At 36.9% G+C, this 24,645-nt stretch overlaps 3 protein-coding genes across 8 annotated transcripts; 2 read left to right on the top strand and 1 right to left on the bottom strand.

Annotated features, from left to right (window-relative positions):
• Positions 1-10,133: 10,133 nt before the first annotated feature.
• On the top strand, positions 10,134-12,283 carry LOC135582343 (uncharacterized). Of its 5 annotated transcripts, none has more exons than XM_065121521.1 (7): positions 10,134-10,361; positions 10,555-10,810; positions 11,072-11,143; positions 11,286-11,356; positions 11,434-11,584; positions 11,682-11,762; positions 11,867-12,283. In XM_065121521.1, the coding sequence occupies exons 2-7, from the start codon at positions 10,556-10,558 to the stop codon at positions 11,993-11,995; spliced, it is 759 nt and encodes a 252-aa protein (XP_064977593.1). In that variant the 5' UTR covers positions 10,134-10,361; position 10,555; the 3' UTR covers positions 11,996-12,283. The 5 variants fall into 5 exon arrangements, with proteins under 5 accessions (XP_064977593.1, XP_064977592.1, XP_064977590.1 ...); XM_065121520.1 differs by having other exon boundaries at positions 10,546-10,810; XM_065121518.1 differs by having other exon boundaries at positions 10,134-10,810; positions 11,867-11,947; positions 12,022-12,283.
• A 2,023-nt stretch (positions 12,284-14,306) lies between these two features.
• LOC135619476 (alpha-1,3-arabinosyltransferase XAT3-like) lies at positions 14,307-16,586 on the top strand. The gene is made up of 4 exons (XM_065121513.1): positions 14,307-14,571; positions 14,664-14,741; positions 14,857-14,958; positions 15,096-16,586. Exons 1-4 carry the CDS (start codon positions 14,445-14,447, stop codon positions 16,412-16,414), a joined length of 1,626 nt encoding a protein of 541 aa, XP_064977585.1. The 5' UTR covers positions 14,307-14,444; the 3' UTR covers positions 16,415-16,586.
• Positions 16,587-16,656: 70 nt separating this feature from the next.
• LOC135619477 (CDP-diacylglycerol--serine O-phosphatidyltransferase 1-like) lies at positions 16,657-23,269 on the bottom strand. 2 transcript variants are annotated; one of them, XM_065121515.1, is made up of 13 exons: positions 22,878-23,269; positions 21,707-21,900; positions 20,920-20,985; positions 20,699-20,779; positions 20,056-20,146; positions 19,557-19,611; positions 19,381-19,460; positions 19,157-19,273; positions 18,977-19,061; positions 18,404-18,495; positions 17,497-17,750; positions 17,170-17,258; positions 16,657-17,024 (listed from the first exon to the last, which is right to left on the bottom strand). In XM_065121515.1, the coding sequence occupies exons 2-13, from the start codon at positions 21,868-21,870 to the stop codon at positions 16,897-16,899; spliced, it is 1,302 nt and encodes a 433-aa protein (XP_064977587.1). In that variant the 5' UTR covers positions 21,871-21,900; positions 22,878-23,269; the 3' UTR covers positions 16,657-16,896. The 2 variants fall into 2 exon arrangements, with proteins under 2 accessions (XP_064977587.1, XP_064977588.1); XM_065121516.1 differs by having other exon boundaries at positions 16,664-17,024; positions 20,699-20,758.
• Positions 23,270-24,645: the final 1,376 nt, after the last annotated feature.

The raw sequence follows: 24,645 nt of genomic DNA, 5'->3' as shown, positions 1-24,645 counted from the left end.
GGTGACTAGAGCCTATTTTGCTTGTGGATATTTGGATCATAAAATAAAAAGACTACCCTTTGTACAAGAAGAAAGAATCACTGCCTCATAAATCATCAGCCCATGTCAGAGTGTATGTTATCACGGAATATGATTCTAAAGTTTCTGAATTAGTGGTCGAAGGTACTATTCATGTTTTTGAAAGAATACAAATATTTATTTGATCATATGTCTCATCTATGATTTGATTCGTAATATTTTGCTTGTCACATGGGCATTCAACCTAAACCACTAGATTATATGCTTTATGTAAATACGGCTATTGGGGATTGTTTGATAACAAACTCGATCTGGTCATCTTGTTTGATTTCTATTGGAGAACACGAACTTCTTGTTGATTTGGTTCTCCTAGATATTTGGAGTTTTGATATTATACTAAGTATGGATTGACTATCTTCCAATCATACCAATATAGATTGTTATACAAAATGATCACTTTTTGCATACTAGATCATCTCATCTTTTATTTTGAGAGTATTGGGCATGATTACCTCCTTGCCTGATGTATTTCCAGATGACTTGCCTGGTTTACCTCTAGATAGAGAGGGTGAATTTACTATTGATTTGGTCCCCGAGACAATCCTAATATCTAAGCCTCCTTACGGAATGGCACCACTTTGAGCTAGAGGAATTGAAAAAGCAACTACAAGAACTATTAGATAAGGGTTTCATTCGACCCAGTGTTTCACCATGGGGTGATGATTGTGAACAAAGTTTTCAAGAGTTAAAAAGGAGATTGACTAGTGCCCCTATTCTCACTATTCCAAGTGGTGATGAGGGATTTATGGTTTATACTGATGCCTCAAGAAAAGGGTCTTGGATGTGTTTTGATGCAAGAAGGAAAAGTGATTGCTTATGCTTCTAGACAACTAAAGAGTTATGAACTAAATTATCCAACTCATGATTTGGAATTGGCAGCAATTGTTTTTGCTCTAAATATTTGGAGGCATTACTTGTATGGGCAAACATTTGAAATCTTTACTGATCATAAGAGTTTAAAGTATATTTTTACTCAAAAAGAGTTAAACATGAGGCAGCGGAGATGGATAGAACTTCTAAAGGATTATGATTGTATCATTCGTTATCACCTGGGTAAAGCTAATGTTGTAGCAGATACCCTTAGTAGAAAATCTACAAGTTTTATGGCGACTTTGGTTGTGAAGCAATGGAATTTATTAGAAGAGAATTATGATTTGAATGTTATGAGAAAAGGGCAAGACTCATTGATATTAATGGCCTCCATCCAAGTGCAATCTGATCTCATTCAACAAATTAAAGAAGGACAACTACGAGATCGACGCTTGATCTGCTTAAGGAATGAAGTAGAAAAGGGATTAAAACTGAATTTTCGAGTTTCAGAGGATGGCCTATTGAGATTTGGGATAGAATATGTGTTCTAAATGACTCAGATATCAAAAATCAAATCCTGAGGGAAGGTCATAATTCAAAGTACACTATGCATCCTGGTAGCACTAAGATGTATAGAGATCTCCAAAGTCATTTTTGGTAGGAATGCATGAAGAAGGAGATTGCAATATATGTTTCAAAGTGTTTGACTTGTTAGTAAGTCAAAGCAGAACACCAAAGACCTAGAGGTTTGTTGCAACCTTTAGATATTCCTGAATGGAAACGGGAATGTATTACCATGGATTTTATTTCAGGACTACCTCGAACTTCTAGAAAGCATGATGCTATTTGGGTTATCATTGATAGGTTAACGAAATCTGCATATTTCCTACCGATCAATATGACTTATTCTCTTGATAGGCTTGCAGATTTATATATCAATGAAATAGTAAGACTTCATGGTGTTCCAAAGGAGATCATCTCTGACAAAGACTCCATATTTCTATCTAGATTTTGGAGAAGGTTACAAGAATCTATGGGCACTAAAGTTAAGTTTAGCACTACTTATCACCCTCAAACTGATGGTCAATCAAAAAGAACCATTCAAAAACTTGAGGATTTGCTTCGAGCCTATGTTATGGATTGGAAAGATGAATGAGATAAAGATATTTCTCTTATTGAGTTCACTTATAATAATAGTTATCATTTAAGTATTCAGATGGCTCCTTATGAAGCTTTATATGGGCAAAAGTGCAAGACGCCTATATGTTGGGAAGAAATTGACGATAGAAAGTTATTAGCACCAGAAAAAGTACAAGAGACTACTGAGAAAATTCAACTTATAAGAAAAAGGTTAAAGACTACTCAAAGTCGTCAAAGGAGTTATGCTAATAACAAAAGACGAAATATTGAGTTTCAAATTGGGGATTTTGTATTCCTGAAGGTCTTCCTTTCTAAAGGCATTGTAAGATTTGGGAAGAAAGGAAAGTTAAGCCCAAGATTTATTAGACCTTTTGAGATTCTTGAGAGGGTTGATTCTGTCGCTTACAGGATTGCCTTGCCACCATCATTGTGCCATATCCATGATATATTTCATATTTCAATGATAAGAAAGTATATACCTGATCCATCTCATATCATTAAGTATGAGCCGATGGTGATTGATAAAGACTTGTCTTATGTGGAAGAGCCCACTCAGATTGTTAATAAAAAAAAAATCTTGAGGAATCGGGTCATCCCTCTAGTTAAAATGATCTGGAGATATCATTCTCGAGAGGAAACAACATGGGAGCTTGAGAAAAAAATGATGAAAGTTTATTCTCATCTTTTCGTTGAATGAGGTATGATAATTTTAGAGGACTAATTTTTTCTTTAAGGAGGGGAGAGTGTAACATCCCCCATTTTTAAAAATTTAGTAAAAGGTTTGTTTGTAAAAATAAGGATTATTTAATAATTATTTTATATTAAATGATATTATATTAAAAGTTTATGGCTAGAGACCTAAGAGTAAATATTAGAAGTTTGATATAATTTATGATAGATTCAGATTTAAGTTAAAAAAAATAAATAGTGGACATGGGTCACTAGCTAACCTAATGGTGCCACTTATATTTACTCTAAAAAAGACACCTAACCCCTTTCATGCATGCATGACACCTTGCAACTTTTGCATTAGCCAAAACCCAAAAAAAAAAAAATAGATGAAAGGTTAAAGAAAACAAACTTAAAGAGTTGCAGCCAACGTGAGTTTGAGAAGAGAAGGGAAGAAGAAGAAGAGCATGAGGTTTTTAATCAATTTTCTCACATTTTGGATTCAAATAATTTTGAGGCAAGTATTCTAACCCCATCCTACAATAACCTTAATCTCTGATTCCATTTTTATTCTGTAAAATTTAAGAGATTTCAACTGAGAACCAGACATTCTTTCGTTTTGATATAAAGCCATGAATCTGTAATTTTTCGGTAATCTGACTTCTATACAATATTTCGGTCATAACATTTTGTAATAAACTCTGATTTAGACAAAACTTATTCCATTTGAAAGTAGACAAAAAAATATTTATTTTAATACTAAGATCGAATGATTTAGAGTTTTAATGCCTACAAAGACGTCTGTTTAAATTAACCCTATAGATTCTGCAAAATAGGGACTGAAATTTTTGACCTCTTGTTGCTTAACTACTTATAACTTTCTGATGTGAACTCAGATTTATACAAAGTATGATTTATTCGAAGCTAGACTCAAAATGCTTTCTGTATATACATGATTTGAAATTTTTGGAGTACAATTGCTAAATGAAACATCTGCTTTTATCGATCCTATAGATTCAGTAAAACAGAGCTAATATTTTTAGGCCTTTCGCTACGAAATTATCTGTAACTCCATGTTGTAAATTTCAATTCTTGTAAAACTTGATTTGACTAAAACTATATTGATAATTCTTTCTAATGACACCTATTTTATATAAATTGGAGCATAATTGATTATCCAAATAGTTCATACAATGTTCCTATCAAATTCTGCCAGAATCGAGCTTTGGTCGATTTCGGCTTTTCTTGTTTCTTCTCTTTAGAAATCGATTTCGGCAAAAACTCTTACTTCAACTAAACTTTACATTATTACCTTAAATTTTTGTATACTTTTGTCCTTTATTTATTTGTACATCTGCAGCTATCATATAAAGTTCATGTTTGCATCGTAATGATTCGGCACATGCATCCCATTGTTCCGCATTTGTTTTCAATATGTGCCTCTTCCAATTTCATTTCTTTGGACATTGAATTCATCTAACTTTCTTATTTCAATTGAGCTATATATGATTTCTTGAAATCCTTGTATGCTCTTGCTTTTGTTTCCTTTCAAATATGAATACATTTATGAAAGATTATGTTTGTATCATATTGACTCGAAAGGCATATATACATTTCGTTGTTCCGCATGTGCTTCCGATATATGCTAATTTCATTATTCATACTATCTCTTTATACTCTGGTGTTTGTGAGATAAATGTGAAACTTTGCCAGAAATGGTAAAGGGAGTTATACTTAGAGCCCGCGATGCTCTACCGGCCCCCTAAGACTTCACTCGGACGTGGGTGGATGGAGCTCCCAGACGTGGGAGACTTATGTTTGGTGGTTATTCAGAAATGGATGGACCATATTATGTTATGATCCCACTTCACCTTCTATGTGTTCGATATGATATCCAAAGCTTTAGCTATGTTTCTATGCATGCTTTGGATAAGAATGAAATGAATGTATCGTCATGTGACATTTGAGCTTTTATTCATGTTTTGTTCTTTGATATGTTTCCAAAATGTTACAAGTCTTTGTTATACCTTAAAATTATCATATGTCATGGATATGCTCCTTATGTCAATGATATGCTCCAATTACCCTTCATCGATTATATGAACAAAACATGCTTTGATCAAAATGACATCGTAATTCTGCATTCAAATAACACATGCTTCTGTTTCATCTTGTATCTCTGCTTTGTATTTTTGATACTTTATTTGTTTGAAAAAAACTATCCTCTTTGCTATGGATATGTTAGTTGCTTGTTGAGCTTTATATGCTCACTCCGTTGATATATAAATTTTTCAGGATAGCTTATCGCTCACTAAAATATATAGTTTGGGTTGAGGCAGTGGGAAGCTAGAAGATTTTGGGGTAAATCTTTCGTACTTGATATGTTGATATTGTATAAGTTTCTTTTGTGTGCATCAACGACAAATCTAAATTGATGTATCCTGTAAATATTTGAAAAGTACCTCTCATATTAGGATTTTGGGAATGTTAAGTTAAAATTATGTAATAAATGATATAAACATGTGGTACATGTTGGTTTTGTAATTGTATAGAATTCTCACAACTATGGATTTATGATGTGGTTATGGTTTAGTTAAGTTGCCTTTGGATTTTAAGAATCATCTAGTGATATGATGTATGATTATAAACTGCATAGGTTTTGTGAATTGTGGATTGTAGAGGTGAATGACTTGAATATTTTTCTTAGTGACCTCAAATGTATGATTGGATCCTGAATTATTTGTTGAATTATAATATTATCAATTTTGAGTTAGGTTCACACCTCCTGAATGAAAATTAAATTCGAGGGGGCATGACACGCCCCAACCCCTTCTTTTGACAAGTTCATATTGTATATCATTTTTATCGACTATTTCACAAAGTACACATGGTTTTATCCTCTCCACCATAAATCTGAAGTTTTAATAATCTTTACCAACTTTAGAAAGTTGGTTGAGAATTCATTTCAGTCTTCCATTAAAACAGTCTACTCTGATGGCGGAGGCGAATATCAATCCCTCACATCTTGCCTCATAACTTATAGTATACAACACTTCAAGTCACCCCCCCATACTTCATAATTAGTTAGTTCTGCCGAACGCAAGCATCAACATATAATTAAAACCGGTCTCATACTTTCTGCATTAGACATCCATACTATCAACTTTTTAGTCAGCAACCTTTCAAATTGCAGTCTATTTCATTAATTGTATGCTCACTCCAGTCCTTCAATACTAGTCATCATTTGAAAAACTATTCCACAAACTTCTAAACCTTCAAAAACTCAAAATCTTTTGTTATCTATGTTATCTATGGCTACGTCCTTATGTCTCACATAAGCTAACACCACGATCTAAGCCTTGTATTTTTATAAGATATTCTCTTGAACATAACGCTTTCCATTGCTACAAACTCCAAACTCAAAAAGTCTTTATATCATGTCATGTTGTTTTTTTGAAGTCTTCTTTTCCTTTTTAAAATCATGAGAATCCTACCATGTAAGCTACTCCGACAAACATACATCACCATAATATCTCTTTGATCTCATCACCCGAACCTCCCACATCATCGTCCAGTCCTTACCCTTAGGATCAATACACTCATCCAGTTCAACAGCTTCTCACTCCCTTCAGTATTCTTCCACTCCCTACTTCATATGTTTCCCCAATTGATGAAGCAATACCCTTAGCAACATTGTCATTGGCTCCATCTTCTCCTAGACCTCGTGATATTAAAGTGTTATAGATTGGCCCGGCCAGTGTCAATGACTCACCACCAGCTATACCTGCAAACTACAAAAAACTATTTATGGACTTCGTTAAGCACCAAGAGCTTAGTATACTAAAATTGGCTCGTTTTTAACATAATGGGCTTCATCAACTCCAAGTTTGATACCTCATTATTCCTACGACAATGAAATAGAAATACAATGTATTTTCTAGTGTATGTGGATGATAATTATCACGGACAATGATCCTTTAGAGATTCAGGCATTTCTAAAGCAACCGGCTTATCGATTCTCCATCAAAGATCTGTGAATCTTGAGTTATTTTCTGGGAGTAGAAGCAACATTCATATCGTCAGGTCTCCTCCTATCACAAAGAAAGTATATTCAAGACTTATTTTCAAAGACAAATATGCAGGATGCAAAAGAGGTTATACATCTCATTTCTACTAGTGAATCACTTAAACTATGTGATGGAAGTCCTGCTACGGACTCTACTCAACACCAATAAGTACTTGGCTCCTTATAGTACTTGACTTTTACTCGTCCATATATCTCATTTGCAGTCAATAAATTATCATAATTCATACATCGGCCATCTACTATACATTGGTTTATGGTCAAACAAATTTTATGGTATCTTAAGGGGACTCTCAATCATAGTCTCTTTCTCCGTAAACATACCCTCCTTTATCTTCATGCCTTTGTTGATGCTGATTGGGTAGGGAACTTTGATGATAAAACATCCACGTCGAGATATATTATTTTTCTTGGAGCTAATCCAATCAGTTGGAGTTCTAAAAAATAAAAGATAGTCGTACGATCTACAACTGAAGCTGAATACCGTGCCATCGTCACTACAGCTGCTGAACTCAATTAGGTTACAAATCTACTTAAGGAATTCAACGTCAACTCTACCTCTTCTCCTATAATATTTGTGATAATATTCGAACTACCTATATATGTGTCAATCCGGTGTTTTATTCATGCATGAAACATATTGTCATCGATTTTCACTTCGTGCGAGATCAAGTTGTCAGACATCAACTACGTATTTCTCATGTATATACGATTAATCAACTAGTAGACTTACTCACAAAGCCTCTCACCCATAAACTATTTTCGTTATATTGGTCCGAGATTGGCATCCTTGACAGGAGCTCAATCTCGCGGGAGCATGATAGCAGATAAGATTTTCTCAATTTTAAGAGAAAATCTCGTTGGACAGTTGAGGGAAATCCTTCCTTCCCACACGTATAAATAAGACATTGTACTCAACAATATACTTTTTATCATCATAATTCAACTCGTAAAATCATCCAAATCATTTCGTTAGCAATAACAACTGTGTACGTAGGGATGGTGCAACCCAAATGGAGCAAGCATATATGCTGAATCAGTATCATTTGTGCGCTACTTGTAAATCGAAGAAGAACGCACCCATAAAGAATGAAATATGCCGGAATGGGATGTGTGATCATTCTCATTATAAACTGGCGCAATGATTCCGACCATTTAGCGTAGGAACGGTCTATGCTGTCATGATCAAAGCTCTGCTTTGGCGTTGGCGCAAGTTTTGTTATGCCCAGCCAAGTTCAAACAGTGCAACATCATGTGACACCTCTCGTTAAAATCTCAACTTGTTTTCTAAGGGTGCACTCCATGTTGATGATCGAATGACTTTGTACTGACGACGTACTGCTTCTGATGGAAGCTGTGGAACAATATTCTGTGTCTTGGACCGCCACCAGAGCATGAAGGAGAACTCCTCCGTTGTGTAGGATACGACGCTACATAAGTCGGTATGATGACTGCAGCTATGGCAACATTGGATGTTGTCATCGAGCCTTTGCTTCTACGTGTTCTTTTAAAGCAGCAGTCTATGAAGCTCTATTCTATTCTTTTTTTGTTACCCAAATAAAGATGATAGCTTATATTAAATCAAAACAGAAACGATTATTGAATTATCAAATATTTTTGGATTTTTGAAGCTAAGTGTTTTAGGAGGATAATGAACTATATATACTACTATTGATGAAGGAAGGAAATATATTTTGATTAATTCATAAATATCATATATATATATATGTATGTATATATATATGTATGTATATATATATATATATATATATATATATATCTCTCTCAAAATTTTGGTGAAACAATAAAATATGAGTTTAATTGGTGTTTATAATTGATCTCACATAGTGAATAATTTACTTTTTTTCTTGGATATAAATAAGGAATATTGAACCACGCTAATCTTATATAAATTTTTTAATATATTTTATAATTATTGATTCATGAGTTTCTCTTCTTTCGAGTTCTCTCTTCTATAATATCTATAGAAATACACCTTCATCTTATGGAATCTCTCAATACAATTTGATTCAAAGTGCAAACTGATATTACCGTGAAGAAAAAACCTGCATCCGACAAAAAAACAAATCTACATTCGAATTTTAATCGAGTTTGCATCAATGGTCTCTCTTACATCACAGCAACATCTCCAGCCCCCTTGGCCTTTGGCATCAGAGAACAAGCTTCAGCAGCAAGAGAGAAGTGGGCCAAAGCAATCAATTCCCACGGTAGCTGAGACGAGGACGAAGGCAAGTTGAGCTCCATGTCGGCAGGAGGTAGAAGACGACCCTTGTCTCCCAAGGTTGAGATCCGAGTTAATGGGTTGGGCATGAATCCAAATCTTGACTTCCATTCACCCATCTGGCCCCGCCTGATAGTTTGTTTGGGTAAATAAATATGTTGGGAGTATTCTTCGATCCTCCTTTTTAATTTTCCATATCGCATATGAATATATATATATATATATATATATATATATATATATATATATATATATATATATATAATGTATTCTTTTTTTTATGCATCTCGATAATCTCGTTTTATTAATCAATTTAACCTATGTTCTTTTTTTACATTGATTTAACATATCTTCTTTTTCACTTGAAGGCAAGAACTAGTTCTTTGCTCTAATGATAAATATAAAATTTATATTTTTTCATATTTACTTTTTTTAATTTAACTTTTGATATGATCACTCAGAATCCAATCAATATCTATTGAGTGTCAAACATATGTAAATTCTATATTCACATCATATAATTATTTTATATAATATATATATTTATATATCATCTTACTCTCGTAACTTTATTATTTCTTAATTATTTGTAGATCTCTCATCTCATCTCATTCGTGAGTATTGTGTTAAAAGTATGAGCAAGCTTCTAACCTCCGATCTCTGACTAAGGTAAGGGAATGTAAATATGGTGTCTCAAGTCTTTTCCTAGATATGGTAACTGAACGAACTTGAGACTTCAAATAACATACGAAGTTGATTAATCGAAAACCACTACAAATGAATTCTGTTGGGGTCAATTAACGTTTCCGTAAGTCGATGTTGGGGTCAATTAACCTCTCAAATCCGCAAGACATCATAAGAAACACGTCTCAGAAGCCGTTGCAATGATTACGGTGACACAGTGGAAAGGTCGTGGGAATGTGACGGCCAACGTGGGCTTCCCGTTAGCCTCTCTCTCTCTCTCTCTCTCTCTCTCTCTCTCTCTCTGACGCCACAGAGGCATTGAATTAACTCCATCGGATCGTATCTTAATTTCTGATGTTTTGGGTTTGGGAATCCTTTTATAACACCCGTCACTCCACTCCATCTCTTGCTTCCTTCACAGCCCCACACCCCACCGACCTCTCTTCTCTCCTCCCTCCCGCCTCTCTTCCTTCACTTCAACACATCCAAATTCCTACCTTGTAAGTCTCCTCCTCCTCTCCTTCCGCTGCTCGGTTTCCTTCTGACACGGAAAGCAGATATCTTTCTTCAGGCCCCATAAGAAAGCTGCCACCTTTCCAATTACCCCACCCTCGTCTTCTTCCCTCGTCATTCTCGGGTTCCTCTCCGCTTTTGGTGGGTTGTGCTTCCTCCCTCAGCTTCTTGAATTCATGTTTTATGATGATGAAAGGTTCTTCGAATGCGTTCTAGTTTGATAAGGGAGAAGGCTTTCTCGTATTCTCTGCAGCAATCTGTTGATTTCTACTCTTTTTTCCTTGAACGCCTCCATGATTGTTCTGCTCTGTTTCCCTTTCTTGAGATCCACAAGGATGGGAGACCACCTTGCGTTGCTGGTGGACCACCTGCTTACCGAATCAACGCTGGAAGCAGCCATTGGAAGCAGGAAGCAAGGCCAGATCGCCACCGACTCGGCATCCTTGGAGGACCCAGGCAAAGAATCCACTCGAAAGAGAAGCGTCAGAGACAGGGTCTCTCCGGGAAAATTGGTGGAGTGCCGAATCTGTCAAGAGGAAGATGAAGATTGCAACCTGGAGATCCCTTGTTCATGCTGTGGCAGCTTAAAGGTAAATTCTTGTCTTGTAACTGTTCCTTTGGCACAACGTAGTAGTAGTCTTTTGAAAGATTAAAGTATATTTATTTGATTGAATCTATAACAAATGTGCGCTCTCTCTCTCTCTCATTTTTGCTTTTGTAAAGCTATCTCACACTTTCGCCTCTTTTAGGGTTAGGCCTTGTCTTGCAAATTGTACAAAGTTATTGAACTTTGTGCTGTAGAGGTGTTCAGTTCATTTTGTGTCATAGGCTATCCTCTCCTTGTTGTGCAGTATGCTCATAGGAAATGTGTTCAAAGATGGTGTAACGAGAAGGGTGACACAGTGTGTGAGATTTGCCTGAAGGTAATGACTTCCTTACTCCACCATGATGAATGATCGATCTACTACATATGTCAATATCGAAAGTGCCTACTGAATCCACCATTTCAATGTAGCATTGGCATGACATTAGTATGTTTTCTTGTGGCATCGGTGTTGGGTTCAGGAATTCAAGCCAGATTACACTGCCCCTCCTCCAAAGCTGTTTCACTATGGGAGTATTCCTATGAACTTTAGGTGGGTGATCGATATCCAAGGCATAATTGGCGATTCAGGATCGAACTATAAACACTCACTCTTGTAATGTTTTCCAGAGGAAACTGGGAGATCACCAGAGAAGACCTCGATGACTCTCGGATCATAACATTGTTTCCGTCAGAACGCGAAACGATGCGTTCCAGCTATGATGATTTATCAGCATTGAGCACAAGAAGCACCGTTTGCTGTCAAACGGTTGCCATAACAGTGAGTTTGCTGCAATTTGCATCACATTTTGCTCTCTCGTGCTTGGATAGATGGAATGATAATGATACTTGTTCTTCTTCTTGTGCATGTCCTCCAGTTCATGTTGCTTTTGCTCCTTCGCCATATGCTTCCTCTCGTGATAAGTGGAACCGAGCAGCACCCGTTCGCTCCCATCTCAGTAAACGCTCTGAACCTAAGAAATCAAAACGATGGTCTTCAGCATGCTTCACTGGTTAATATTAGCTTTTTTTTTAAGCCTGTGTGTAATGATGTGTAAATCAGATACTGCTGTTGAGGACTGCTGGAATTTCACTGCCAGTCTTTCTGATGATCAGAACAATAAGGACATTTCGACATCAGCAGGTAAATTGGTTTTCCCTCTTGTGCTCATATTCTGGAAATCATTTTTAGTTCCTACTTGAGATGTTGCAGAGAAGATGAGCAGCTCTCGGTAGCATCGCATTGTTAGAAAGGATAAGAGAAACAAATCCCACCGTCCTTGTGTCGATGCAAGAAAAAAGAGGTCAGACGAGAGAAGGTGAGGAGGAAAACTGGAGATGCTTCGAGCATGATCACATCATGACATTTGGCATGAGTGTGCACTAGTAGTTTTGCTGCTGCTTTGTACAGTCACTAGTTTTTATTATTCTGTATTCTTCGGTTGACGCAATGAATTGATGATGGATTTAATGGGTCGAATCGTATGCTTAATTTAAAATTATTTTAAAATATACTAAAAAAATTATACATAGTAAAATTGATTAAAATTTGTGTGTTAAAATAATAATAATAATAATAAGATCAATTAACAATTATAAATATAGATACCATCTATTTATACGTCGATGTTCTCTTAACAAATAAATAATAAAAAATTAAAATCAAAATTATTTAAGTACTTTTATTATATTATAAAAATCAACAATCCATTCATGTCGATTTTTTTTTTTTTACACGTCCATTCCAATAATCGAAACAAATCGTTCTCGTTTTCAATTTTTCTGACTATACTAAAATATCATATTCGTAAAAATATTTAGTAGAGATAAGATCGAGAAATCATTTACCAGTTTCTCATGTTCTCGTGGCCATGAGAGCCACATGGATGACAATTCAACAACAGCAACGTGTCCTTAGTTTAAAACTACGGTATCTCTTTGACGTGATCCTTAGGATTCGATGATCGATCGAGACATATAGCTACTCTTCTCATCGCGTTGCTCTTCAATTTTTTTTAGTTTAAGCTTATTAATTGGATCCATCCAATCTGCAACCTCAACACCAATGCTGGACACCCATTTGTCTTTTCTTAGTCGGTATCAAAGCAAAGCTGGAGAGACATTATTTAATATGATGGCAGAGCTTTCTAAATATTGTCACCACTGACTTCATGTGGCGTTTAAATCACATATTAATATACTTTGATCTCATCTGTCTATCTATTGACTTGGTCAAATTTGAACCACTAATCTAAAATACTTAAACTGACATTAATAATTATATATTCATCATAATTATTAATAATATTTTTTTCTCATCATCCTAATATAAGACTAATCGAAGTGTTACGATGATATTTAAGATCTTTGTTAATTGCACATCTCTGTTTCTTCTCTAGTGTGAAAAATATTAAGTCATTTCATAATAGTTTATTTAATTAAAAAAATTATATCATTTCATATCATAAATTTTATTTCTCATTTATTTTTTAATAATTATTAATATTTTTTTTAAAAATTATATAGTACTTTATATTTGAGCTCGCACCACACCGTAGATTTTCGTCTACACATCACTATTTTTAGGATTACTAGTCACTAAATTAAATCTTAAGAATATCTTAAGATTAATAATAAAAATATAAACTTAGAAAATAAGAAATTACTTGATTCAAACACTTAGTAACCTATAAAATTTATGAAGAAATATCAAATTCTTGATAATAAACTATAAGCTCACTCGAATTAACATACATTCAAGTCCAAATTTAAATAGCTAAAATCTACTGTAAAGAAATCTATATATATATATATATATATATATATTTGTTTTTTTTACGGGAAATGATAGAAGAAACAATCGTCGACTAATGTCCTAAGATATCGTTTAGCAATTACTTTCCCGACATCGGTGTCTTAATAAATCGAGAGTTTTGACTTTGGGAGTCAGCTCCGTCGCTTGGCGATCGGCCAAACACGAGGATCGAGTCGGAGGAATTCCGTCAAACGATGGATCGGTCCGTGCTTTGATAACCTCTTTGCCTAATTCGCTCCGCGTTCATGTTTGACGCCGTGACTGGTTGACCCAATTTTCTCTTCTGGCTGCTCAAGGAATCCAAATATATTGGGGTGCTGTTCTTATCTTCAATTGCGACATTAAACTGCTACACATTCCCACGCATTTCAATCGATCCCACCCGATAAGTCCTATCCGAGTGTGACGACAATATTCAGAAAAAAAGTGATCTAAAAAAAAAGAACTCGGATTATAATATTGAATTTTGGCCTATAATATAATTATAATTCAAGTTAAACTGAGATGTGTGTCGACGCTAATCAATTAGACTAAGCTTATCGATTTATAATATAATATCAGAGCAAAGATTCATGCAAAAGAAATGACTTTTGTTCACCCAAAGATTGGCAAATGTACTTTGTCATACGGTACTGCTACAAAGAATGACTTTTGTTCCACTCGGACACAGTCGATGGTATCATGAAATGTATTATTGAGGAGGTTCCGTAGCCAACCAACCTTGAAGACGCTTTTCATCAAGCAATAGAGAGAGAGAGAGAGAGAGAGAGAAAGAAAGAGAGAGTTGCTGCTACTTCATAATACCTCTCTCGCCCTTAGCAACAAGATGGGGTACGAGATGCTCCTAATTAAGAGCCCGCACCGGATGGAGTCACGGAAGCTTGGATTGGCTCTCCTCGTAGGATTCTGCATCGGCGTCGTCACCAGTTTCATCTCCATCACGCTGTCTACAGGTAATCTCAGTTTCCTCGAAGCTATGATGAAATCAAAGAAACAGTAGATTGATGTGTTGCAACAACATGAAAGATCGTTTGCCGCTTTGCAGCTGAACAACAGTTTTCCTTGACCTACGGTGCTCGCGCCAATCCTTCGCCGGAGATCAACCTTCATCCACACATATCAGGTGAGAAAGAACGTCTGCAAGGGTCTTGCGACGTGGTTCAGTTTGGTCACTGGGTTGAGGGAGTCCGCGAAGACTTGATTGCTTGGTCTCAACACTAATCTTTGGGAAGATGCAGGCCGATCCGCCACTGGTGTCATCAGAATGAAGCAGACTTCATCGTCGACCAACTACGCCGCTCATTCGACAGGACAAACTAAAGATGATGCTGTGGAATTAGGTGAGAGAACTCAATTTGATCTACTCTACCATAGTGAATTGCCAAGTTGAGACGTCTCTCTTTTGACTATAGGATTGCCAATGATGACATGTAGTAATGGATAACGTCTGCTCTCTCTTCATGTCCAAACGTTACAGCAAGCGGAAAGGAGACAGAGGAGGCCAATCATGGAGAGAATGAGGCCGAGAGAGTGCAGCACACAACCCAGAAGCAAGAAGCAATCGAATCTAAGCCACCAGGTATAGGTGATCGTTTCAACGAGCATATCGGTTTCGAGCGCGGTGAAGCTACCAAGGCAGCTTGCGATCTTTCCAATCCAAGAACCGATGTCTGCGAGCTTCACGGAGATGTTCGAATTCACGGGAAGTCTTCCTCTGTGGTTCTTGTCAGTGCCGATCGCGAACCACGCAATCCAGAAAGAAGACAGTCGTGGCAGATCAAGCCTTATGCTCGCAAGTTCGACAAGGCAGCGATGGCGCACATCCAGCAAGTGTCGGTGAGATCGTCGAATGGCCTCGGAGACGACGTCCCTCGCTGCACCGCCAACCACAGCGTCCCCGCCGTCGTGTTCGCGATCGGAGGGTACAGCGGCAACTACTACCACGACTTCACCGACGTCCTTGTTCCGCTGTTCATAACCTCGCGACGGTTTGATGGCGAAGTCCAACTCGTGATAGGGACGACGAAGCTGTGGTGGATCTCCAAATACGAGCCGATCCTGAGGAAGCTGTCGCGGTACGAGATCGTCTACTCTGGCAGCGACGATCGAGTCCACTGTTACCCGCATGCGATCGTTGGCCTCCACAGCCACAAGGCCATGTCCATCGACCCCGCCAGGGCTCCAAACGGATACTCCATGGTCGACTTCACCAGGTTCATGAGGAGCACCTACTCGCTGGGGAGGGATTCCCCGATCAGACTGGGCGACGACGGAGGCAGGAAGCCTCGGCTGCTGCTGATCCCGAGACAGGGGACTCGGAGATTCACCAACTTCCGGGAGATCGTGGGGGTGGTGGAGGAGTCGGGCTTCGAGGTGGTGGTGGCGGAAGCGAAGATGGGGAGCAAGGTGGCGGAGGTGGCGAGGGTGGTGAACTCGTGCGACGTGATGATGGGGGTGCACGGCGCCGGCCTCACCAACTTCGTGTTCCTGCCGACCGGCGCGGTGATCATTCAGGTAGTCCCCTTCGGCAATCTGGAGAACATCTCCCGGTCTTGCTTTGGGTACTCATCGGAGGACGCCAAGCTGCACTACCTGGAGTACAGCATAAGGGAGGAGGAGAGCAGTCTGATCGAGCAGTACCCGAGAGACCACCCTGTGTTCAAGGACCCCAAGTCGATTCACAGGAAGGGATGGAACAAGATGGGGGAGGTGTACTTGGACAAGCAGAACGTGAAGCTGGACGTGAACAGGTTCAGACCTCTTCTGCTGAAAGCCCGACAGCTTCTCCATCGATGAATAGGATAGAGAAGCCGAAGAAGATTATGATGATTTGTGATTTGCTTTCTCTTCTGATCGGGTGACAAACAAGGAGATGGATTTCACACTGTATAATAGCTGAGCTCTGTTCCTCAATCAGGAACATGATTTCTCTCTTTCAATGCAAACAAAATGATACCGACATCTTAAATTGCAAAGGCGTAATGCAAAAAAGTAAGAAAGTTCAATCAGATCTCACCCATACAAGCAACAATTGAAGGGTCATATACTAGCATGATGAATAGTTCAGACATCTGATCCGAAATCGTTTTCATAAGTATTAACTTTTCCTACGACAGCATAAAGGAAATGGGCGGGAAGAACATAATTGCCGCAAATCATACGACGAAAACAAATTAAAGAAATATCCACCGATTGCCAGACTGGTTTCCAGTCGAAGCAACAATCATACAAATGCGAGACATATTCACAGAGGCATAGAAGACGATCCAAAATAATGGTCATAACTTCTTCATCATCACCGTTCGATGAATCTGAAAAGACCATGCGAGAAGGAAAATTACGATAGCTATGCCTACGGCTGTCCAAAATGTTATCAACCATGGAGGCATTGGATTGGGAAAGAGACCTAATTCAAGGAAATACTAGTTAGATCACTTGTAGAGCACTAGAAGAAAGAAAGCATTCAAGTCGCAAATACAACAACAACAACAACAACAAGAAAGTGGTGAGTTCCAACTATTTGGATAAAAAAAGGACAACAAAAGACTAACCATGGCCAAATTTAACACAGATTAGAAGTTCCACTATGCATATTGCCAGTGAAAGCCAACAGAATGCTCCGAGCTTCTTCACAGGCTTCCTGAAAACCATGGATGGATTATGTTAGACTTCCCTCTAGCTACATCATGCTTCTTAAACAAATGAAGGCAGCACCGTTGATTTTTTTAGTGGATGAACATAAGACAAAGTTGATATCTCATTATGTTTTAATGAACTAAGATCTTGAGTACATGATAACTATTAGATTGAGATGATTAGGAATCCTGCAAGTTCATTATAGAAATACTTTCTCCAGGCAGAACTAGAAGCAAGCATACCTGTCTTGCAAGTAGGTATTGTACTCGCGAATAGTAGGAATAGCGATTAGCCACCAGAGGACCAATCTATAAACAATCAAGGGGTTTCTAGGTGGAATCCAAAGACAAAACTTGAGAAAAAAGGTGTTCAGCTCCACAGTCATAAAAACAACACAAAGGAACAGCACTTGAATGAACCTCCATGGTCCAAGCAGCGGATGCCATTCATCTTTGTCCCATCGTGCAGGTGTAAACTGGCCCAATGTTCTTTTGACCTAGGAAAGCACATAAACATGAAAATTTTAAATCAGAAATAACTAAAAAAATTACAACAGAGATGTACATGTTACAGAGATATTAATAAGGCAATTGGTTTCACAGAATGAAGCAACTAAGACAGATCCACCAAAAGAAGACATGAATAACCCTACCAATTCAATAAATATTTGTATCAATTTGTATATTACATCAAGCAGGTATAAACTGGCTAACTTTTCTTTTGCCTTGTGTAAACCACTTAGGAATAAAAGTCCATTGCAGAATTTGTTCTCCTAACTCAAGTAATAAGAAAATCTAAAGGACCATTTAGAGTATGTTTGGTGGAGCATGTTTTGAGCTGTTTGTAGTCTTCGTTCCACAAAGAGGCAAAAAGGGTCTTCCCCAACAAGTCCACAAAGTATCGAGAGATTAGCACCAAGCTTTGTAAAACTGTTCATTTATTTAATTTCTGAAAAGAGATTCTTATCTAATCAAATGTCATGACAGATAATAAAACCCAAGAGATTCATAATTCTCATATTGGCAAGTTCTAAATCATGTTACCAAAAACCTACACAGAAAAAGAAATTTCAAGCCCAAACTAGCTATATATCAGAAAGGAAAATTCAAATGTTTGTAGAAGCTGTAATGCAGTCGTAACAGAACATACCTTACCAATTATATTTGGCTGCCGACTTATGCCAACCCAGTCATAGGTTTTTCCATCAAAGTACCTTACAGTACGCATTCCTGCCCAGATACCTGAATCATAGACCAATTGGCATCATAAACCCAGGCAAGTCTTCTTTTGTTTGGTTGAATGTAATTTTTTACAGGAAAATATTAATTCACGGGACAAAACAGCAAAGAGAAACAGAAGAGATAGAATCTTGCTTAGGAATGTTACTAGAAACTAATCAAATCTTTCAAAGATGGAAAATTAAGTCACATTCAACTCTATCTCTCTCAATTTCATTCTAGATATTTCCAAGTTAATTTACAAATATTGTGAAGATGGAAAAGCAATTTAGACTTTTTATAGTTGCAGTATGGGATCAGGATGTAAGTGTTACTATAGGTACTCCACCAAGCATTATGACAAAAGAATTAAACACACAAGACGAACAATTTTATTTTCTGTTTTTCTGGGTTAATTCAAATCAAGAACTCTAGAGAAGGTATTTTAGAACTTTAAAAGCATCATTTGCATTCAGTAAATGAAACATAGTGATTAGGATCTCACCAAACCAATTGCAGATAATGATGTCCAAAATAATACTGTCCCACCAGCACTCATTAAAATTTGGCAACATATGGCGAAAGGTAAGCTGCGACCATTAGGTGACATCTTTTTAAGAAAATGCTGAGAACTAGAAAAATATCACATACTATATTGGTAAAGCTGCAGAATTTGAAAACATACCTCCATTGTTTCAAAGCCAATTGACAACACCCACAAAAGGGGCTGGTTACGTATCATTATAGCCTTTCCCCACCACCCAAAAATATGAGCAGGAACAAATTCATCAAATAATGTATCCTGGAATCATTTAAGACACTATTAGTGTCTGCAGTATCTAAAAGGTATATGTTTTTTCAGAAATATAGAAGGGAATGAAATTAGGCTAGTGAAAGGAGAAATCATACATAAACGTTGTTAAACCTGCTTTCAGGATTCTCAGGTACATAAATACGGCAATCAGTGCCATACGACCTTTCAGGTAGTTCTGAATAAACATAAACAAAGAACATGTGTTTCTAAATCTTTGAAATGAGTTGTTTTCATGACACAAACAGAAAGGCTTCCAAAGTCAAATACTTACCAACTCCTAGGTCCGAATGGAGAAATTTCATAAATTCCCGAGCATCATCACGATTCTGAGGAGCAGACAAAAGAAACAGGAGAAATGTTTATAAAATTTACAGGTAAAAAATGGAAATTCTTAGCTTAAATACTTTTAGAATGAAGCCTAACTACTATTCAAGACAAAAATATATATCAATGTTATAGAAAGAAATATCTTATCAATTAAAAGAAACAGAATCTTCCATAATGTGATTATTCTAAGTTGCCAAAAGAAGAAAGTTTAATATATTCTGTAATACCATGGTATACATTCAAAACAAACAAGAAAACAAGAATTTTTTGGAATGTCAAGCTTAACTATGTTGCTCAAAATTTCATCCTACCTCAGAGACAACATTGAGTACCACGGCTTTACAATAGGAAAGTATTTCCAAAAGAATTAACAATAGGGAGAAGAATAAGAAATGAATCAGTGTCATCATTATGATTTATCAGATAGTTGATCAATTACAAACCTGAAAAAGCAAAAAAGTGAGGGCAACAAGATACACGACAGCCATTCCATGGACCATGCGCCAAATGGCAGGATGTGGCCTTATAAGTACCCTGACATACATCAACAAGGTAGAAATCAATATTGTCATGACATGCTGTACAGCTATTGCGACAGCTTTAGCAATCAATCTAGAGACAGATAACAACACCCTTTATAATAAAGTTATATAGTAATTGTTGAAGAAAAATGTATATGTTTTTCATTGAACAGACATGGTTTGTCACAAAAAGAGAAGAAGAAGATGAGGCACTTGATATCCTTGATTTGCCATGGACAAGTACCACAAAATCCTACAAAGCTATTGAACCATTTTTGCAAAGATTGACCTCATTAAGATGATACCAATTACTTTACAATTAAAGAAGAGGCAGTCAACTACCAGATAAAAGTCAACTGTATTTCTGATTAGTAAACAGAGAGATTGCTGCATAGCTTAGATTTCATTGATAACAAAAGTACAGGCAAGTTTCATTATTCTTTATCTAATACGTTCAAAAAAGATTATGCACTATAATTACTCCTCCAGTATATTATTGACATGAGTACTGAGAAAAATTATCGAATATATATTCTTTGATTCAGCAATTGAAGTCGTAACTCACGTTGATGGTGCTTGCAGCAAGGAATAGGCTAGGTAGACTGCAATCACTGCCCAGACACCTCTTAAGAAACAAAAGAGATCACTGAAAAGTGAGTCCAATATTGTTAAAGCAAATCTAATGCAAAATAAGAGAAATCTGCTGCTGGAGCATCAAGGTCATAGTCGAAGGGAGGATCAGTAACAAACATTCCAAAAGAAGTTCTCAATAAGAAATAAGATTACCTCTTTACTGATGTAACGACATCATTAGATGCTGTACTTTCAGGATCAACTACACCACTTGCCCAACTGTAAAAACAACAGTATAGTATGCATTGCATCAGTCCATGATAATAACAATCAACAATTAACAAATATATGTCTTAGAATTGCCAGATCTGTTATGCGGTTTGTCTGAGAACTTTTTCAACAAGTGACTAGTAATTAAATCAGTAACACAATTTTAACTTTCGCTTGACAAGTAAGCAAGAAGTCTGCAGCTTGCTAATTGAGAATTTCTATTATTCTAAATCAGATTACACAATAGTCTTACTAAGGTACAGTCCTTTGATTATGTAAGGTTCTTAGGTCTGGATCCAAGAGTCTGTACAAGACTATAAGCAATAACATTATAGACTTCTAGTTAAATTCCACAGTGATCGTTCTTCTGAAAATGGCAGACCAGTCTTACCTTTTCTTTATAATTTCCTCTCATCAAAGTAAATGACTAAACCCAAACTCTTTGCCAACTAAAACCATAAGCATGTGATGCACATAGCTTACATCCAAACAGACTGACAAATTATTAGTGTCAATCAATGATGAGTGCGGTTTAGTATACGGTACATCAGATATCCTCCTTGATCAACTTAATCAAACTTTAGAAGAGGGAGGGAAACAACTTATCAGAAAGTATCATATATTGGACAAATAGGAGATTATATATATGCTTGGTAAGACATAGATTATTATATATGCTCTGTAAGTTAATACAAAAGGACTTGTCAAATTGGCAAGAAGCTGGACTCACACTAACAGGCATGTACCAATGAGGAGTAAAGAGATTGTGTGAGGCTTGTATGCCCAAGCTGTCCATGGATCAAAATCACCAAAATCATTTAATGATTTTGCAACACCATCTTCTCGAGATACGAAGTCTCTTTTTGCTGTTTTCCGCAGACCATTGACGTCCATGAGCACCACCGAAGCAGCTCCCCGGATGTGCTTGATGGGAGTTGAAACAGGAAAATCATATACACAGAACTCTAGAAAGAACTGATATCATTTCTCAGAGACAAAACAAAAGGTCAATTTGCAGGTTGTTAAACAAATCCAGTATCATAAAGTTCCCTGGAAAAAAAAGAAAATGCCAGATGCATACTCGTTGAAATAATCAGATTCCTATGCCGATGAACTGTCATATAGAACCATCTGATGATAAGACCAGATGTCTTCCACGACTCAAAAGAAAAAAATATGCATTATCTTCTTAAACTAAAGATGTTTAGCGTGCAGATGATTGCAGATCATAAAATGAAAACAGATAAGACTCTTAAAAACCTACCAACTAAGATGATCCAAAGTCCAAACCGCTATATCCCCACAAATCAACAATAATAACTGGAATGATCATACAAAGAGCAGCGTTAAATCTCAAAAAAGAAGAGGCTGCACTTTGTGCAGAGCAGTGACGGATAAGTTCAAAATCTGCGCATATTAAAAGAGAGCGGAAGAAATAAGCTTTAGAAGTTAGCAAAACCTTCTACGACAGCAGAAGGATGGAGGAGACCACTCAAAAGTAAAGAGGAAACGAAACCCCAAAAATAGTTCTTGGGTTCTTAAGGCTTAATCACGATCCAAGTCCCAAACTTGGGAGCACCTAAACGATCCGTGCTACAGGAAACGCCAAAATGGTACCTAGTAATGGTGCACCAGTGATCATTCTCCTTGACTAAATATCCTCAGAAACAAACACCGAGCTAAGGATCAATGACACAAGTGTCTTCATCGCAACGTAACATCATATAAACACGGAAAGGATTGCGAAGAAAGCATGTCTTTTTCGTTGTTTTTCCTCCCCAAAAATAGAAGCTTTCACAGATTTTCGAGACAATAGGTCAAAAACGAAAGAAAGAAACACCAAAAGGCAGAAGGCTTTAGCAAAAGATTCTTGGAAACGCAGAAGCAAGAACGCAGAATACCTCAAACAGAGAATAAAGGAAGGGAATGGCTGCCGCTCGCAGAGCAATCGTCCTCTTCTTTTTCTCTTCCTTTCTTTCCTGCCCTTTCTTCTCCGGCAACTCGAATGTAAAGTCAGCAAAGCGGCGACGGATCGAACGCGTCAAGAAACGGGGAGAGACGAAACAGGGGAAGGGCGGTTCCCTTATCCCCGTTCCTGGAAGAATTACTCACGTAGGAGGGGAGTGGCCGACAGGGCCGTCCCCCCGTCGTACGATCAGAAGACGAGGAGATCCGAGCCGCCGAAAGCAGTCCGAATCGATCAAAGGCGCAAATTCTTTGGTATCGGCTATTTGGGCATTGATCGATCGAGGGAGACGAAACAGGGTGTGGAGAGAGGAAGATAAAAGAGGGGGTGGGGGGAGGGAGGGAGAGTGTTGACGGTCGAAGGAGAGTTCAATATATGGGAAGTGGAGAGGGGTCATGAAGAGCACTAACCCCCTCGGAGTTGCGAATATTTACATAAGAGGGAATTCATCATATTTTTCTTTTTATTTTTTTAATAAATAAATAAAATTCATGTATTTTCTCGAATAATTTTATTCGCTATATTTCGAAAGCAATACGCACCAATATGTGTTTTGCTCAGACTCATCAAACCATTTCAAATACATATTAATAAAAAATTCAGAGCTTCGAATTATTATGTACAAGATTTAAAATATTAATTTGATGATAATATATCAGAATTACTTATCAGCAATTGAATATTTGAAATTTTATTTAATAAATTTATATTTAAAGTAATTGATTTAGTGTCCATATAAGTGGACCAAAGTTGAATGTTTTAAAATTAAAATTAAAAAAAAAAGTCTCATCTTTATCATTTCCTTTTGGGGGAACAAAAAAAATATTTTAGGAGACATGAGGCACTTTTTTGAGTTATAGGGATCAATTCTTTTCATTCATAAACTTTGCATAATGAGGCATTATTGTTGGTAGGAATGTGAAGCTACTATGGTTGTTAATTCCTCTGCTTAGCCTTAGTACATAAGAGAAATCAATGTTTGGCTTGGTCTGCAATGTCCATATGAATCATTCAAATAAAGAAAAAGACAACTGAGCACACAATATAAATTGATGAGTTTTAAGTTAAAACCAGTCAGAAGTAAACATATATCAGATTTGATATCAATTCAATCTAAAAAATTATTATTAATTTCTAACATAATATTTAAAATTCACAAAAAAAAAAAAGTTGATGCAATAAGAGTGAAAAAAAATATTCAAATTATAATCTGATCTACCTTTATGAATAAGAGGAGGGAGATCGACTGAACCACACATAAGGATAAAATGTTCGTAAATATTTATGTATAAAAAAATAAAAAACATGACAAAGATAATAAAATTACGATAAAATTTGAGAAAGTGAACTGACATACATTAGGTATTGTGTCTATAACTTAAAACTTTTAGAATTAGATTAATATTCGTGTCCAGACTTATTATATATATATATTAATCGTACATGGATTTAAGCGAATTCAATGTATGTTGACCTGATCAAATTTGACCTGTACTCACGGATTCTTGACGGAGGGCATTGTGGGAAGGAGACGACCAAAGAGAAGGTCGCATGAGCCCTGAAGGGGGACAAGGGAGATGAGGACAGAGGGAGAGGCAAAACAAGGGAAGCGGTGTAGGGCGTAGGGGGCCGTCCTATATATATATATATATATCTTTCCACGCTCACTGACAGCAGCACAGTGATCCCTCTCAGAGATTGCC

This window comes from Musa acuminata, chromosome BXJ2-8 (assembly GCF_036884655.1).
Source record: "Musa acuminata AAA Group cultivar baxijiao chromosome BXJ2-8, Cavendish_Baxijiao_AAA, whole genome shotgun sequence".
Lineage (NCBI taxonomy): Eukaryota > Viridiplantae > Streptophyta > Magnoliopsida > Zingiberales > Musaceae > Musa > Musa acuminata.
Note: the sequence above shows the minus strand (reverse complement) of the source record. Positions and strands in the feature narration are given on the sequence as shown.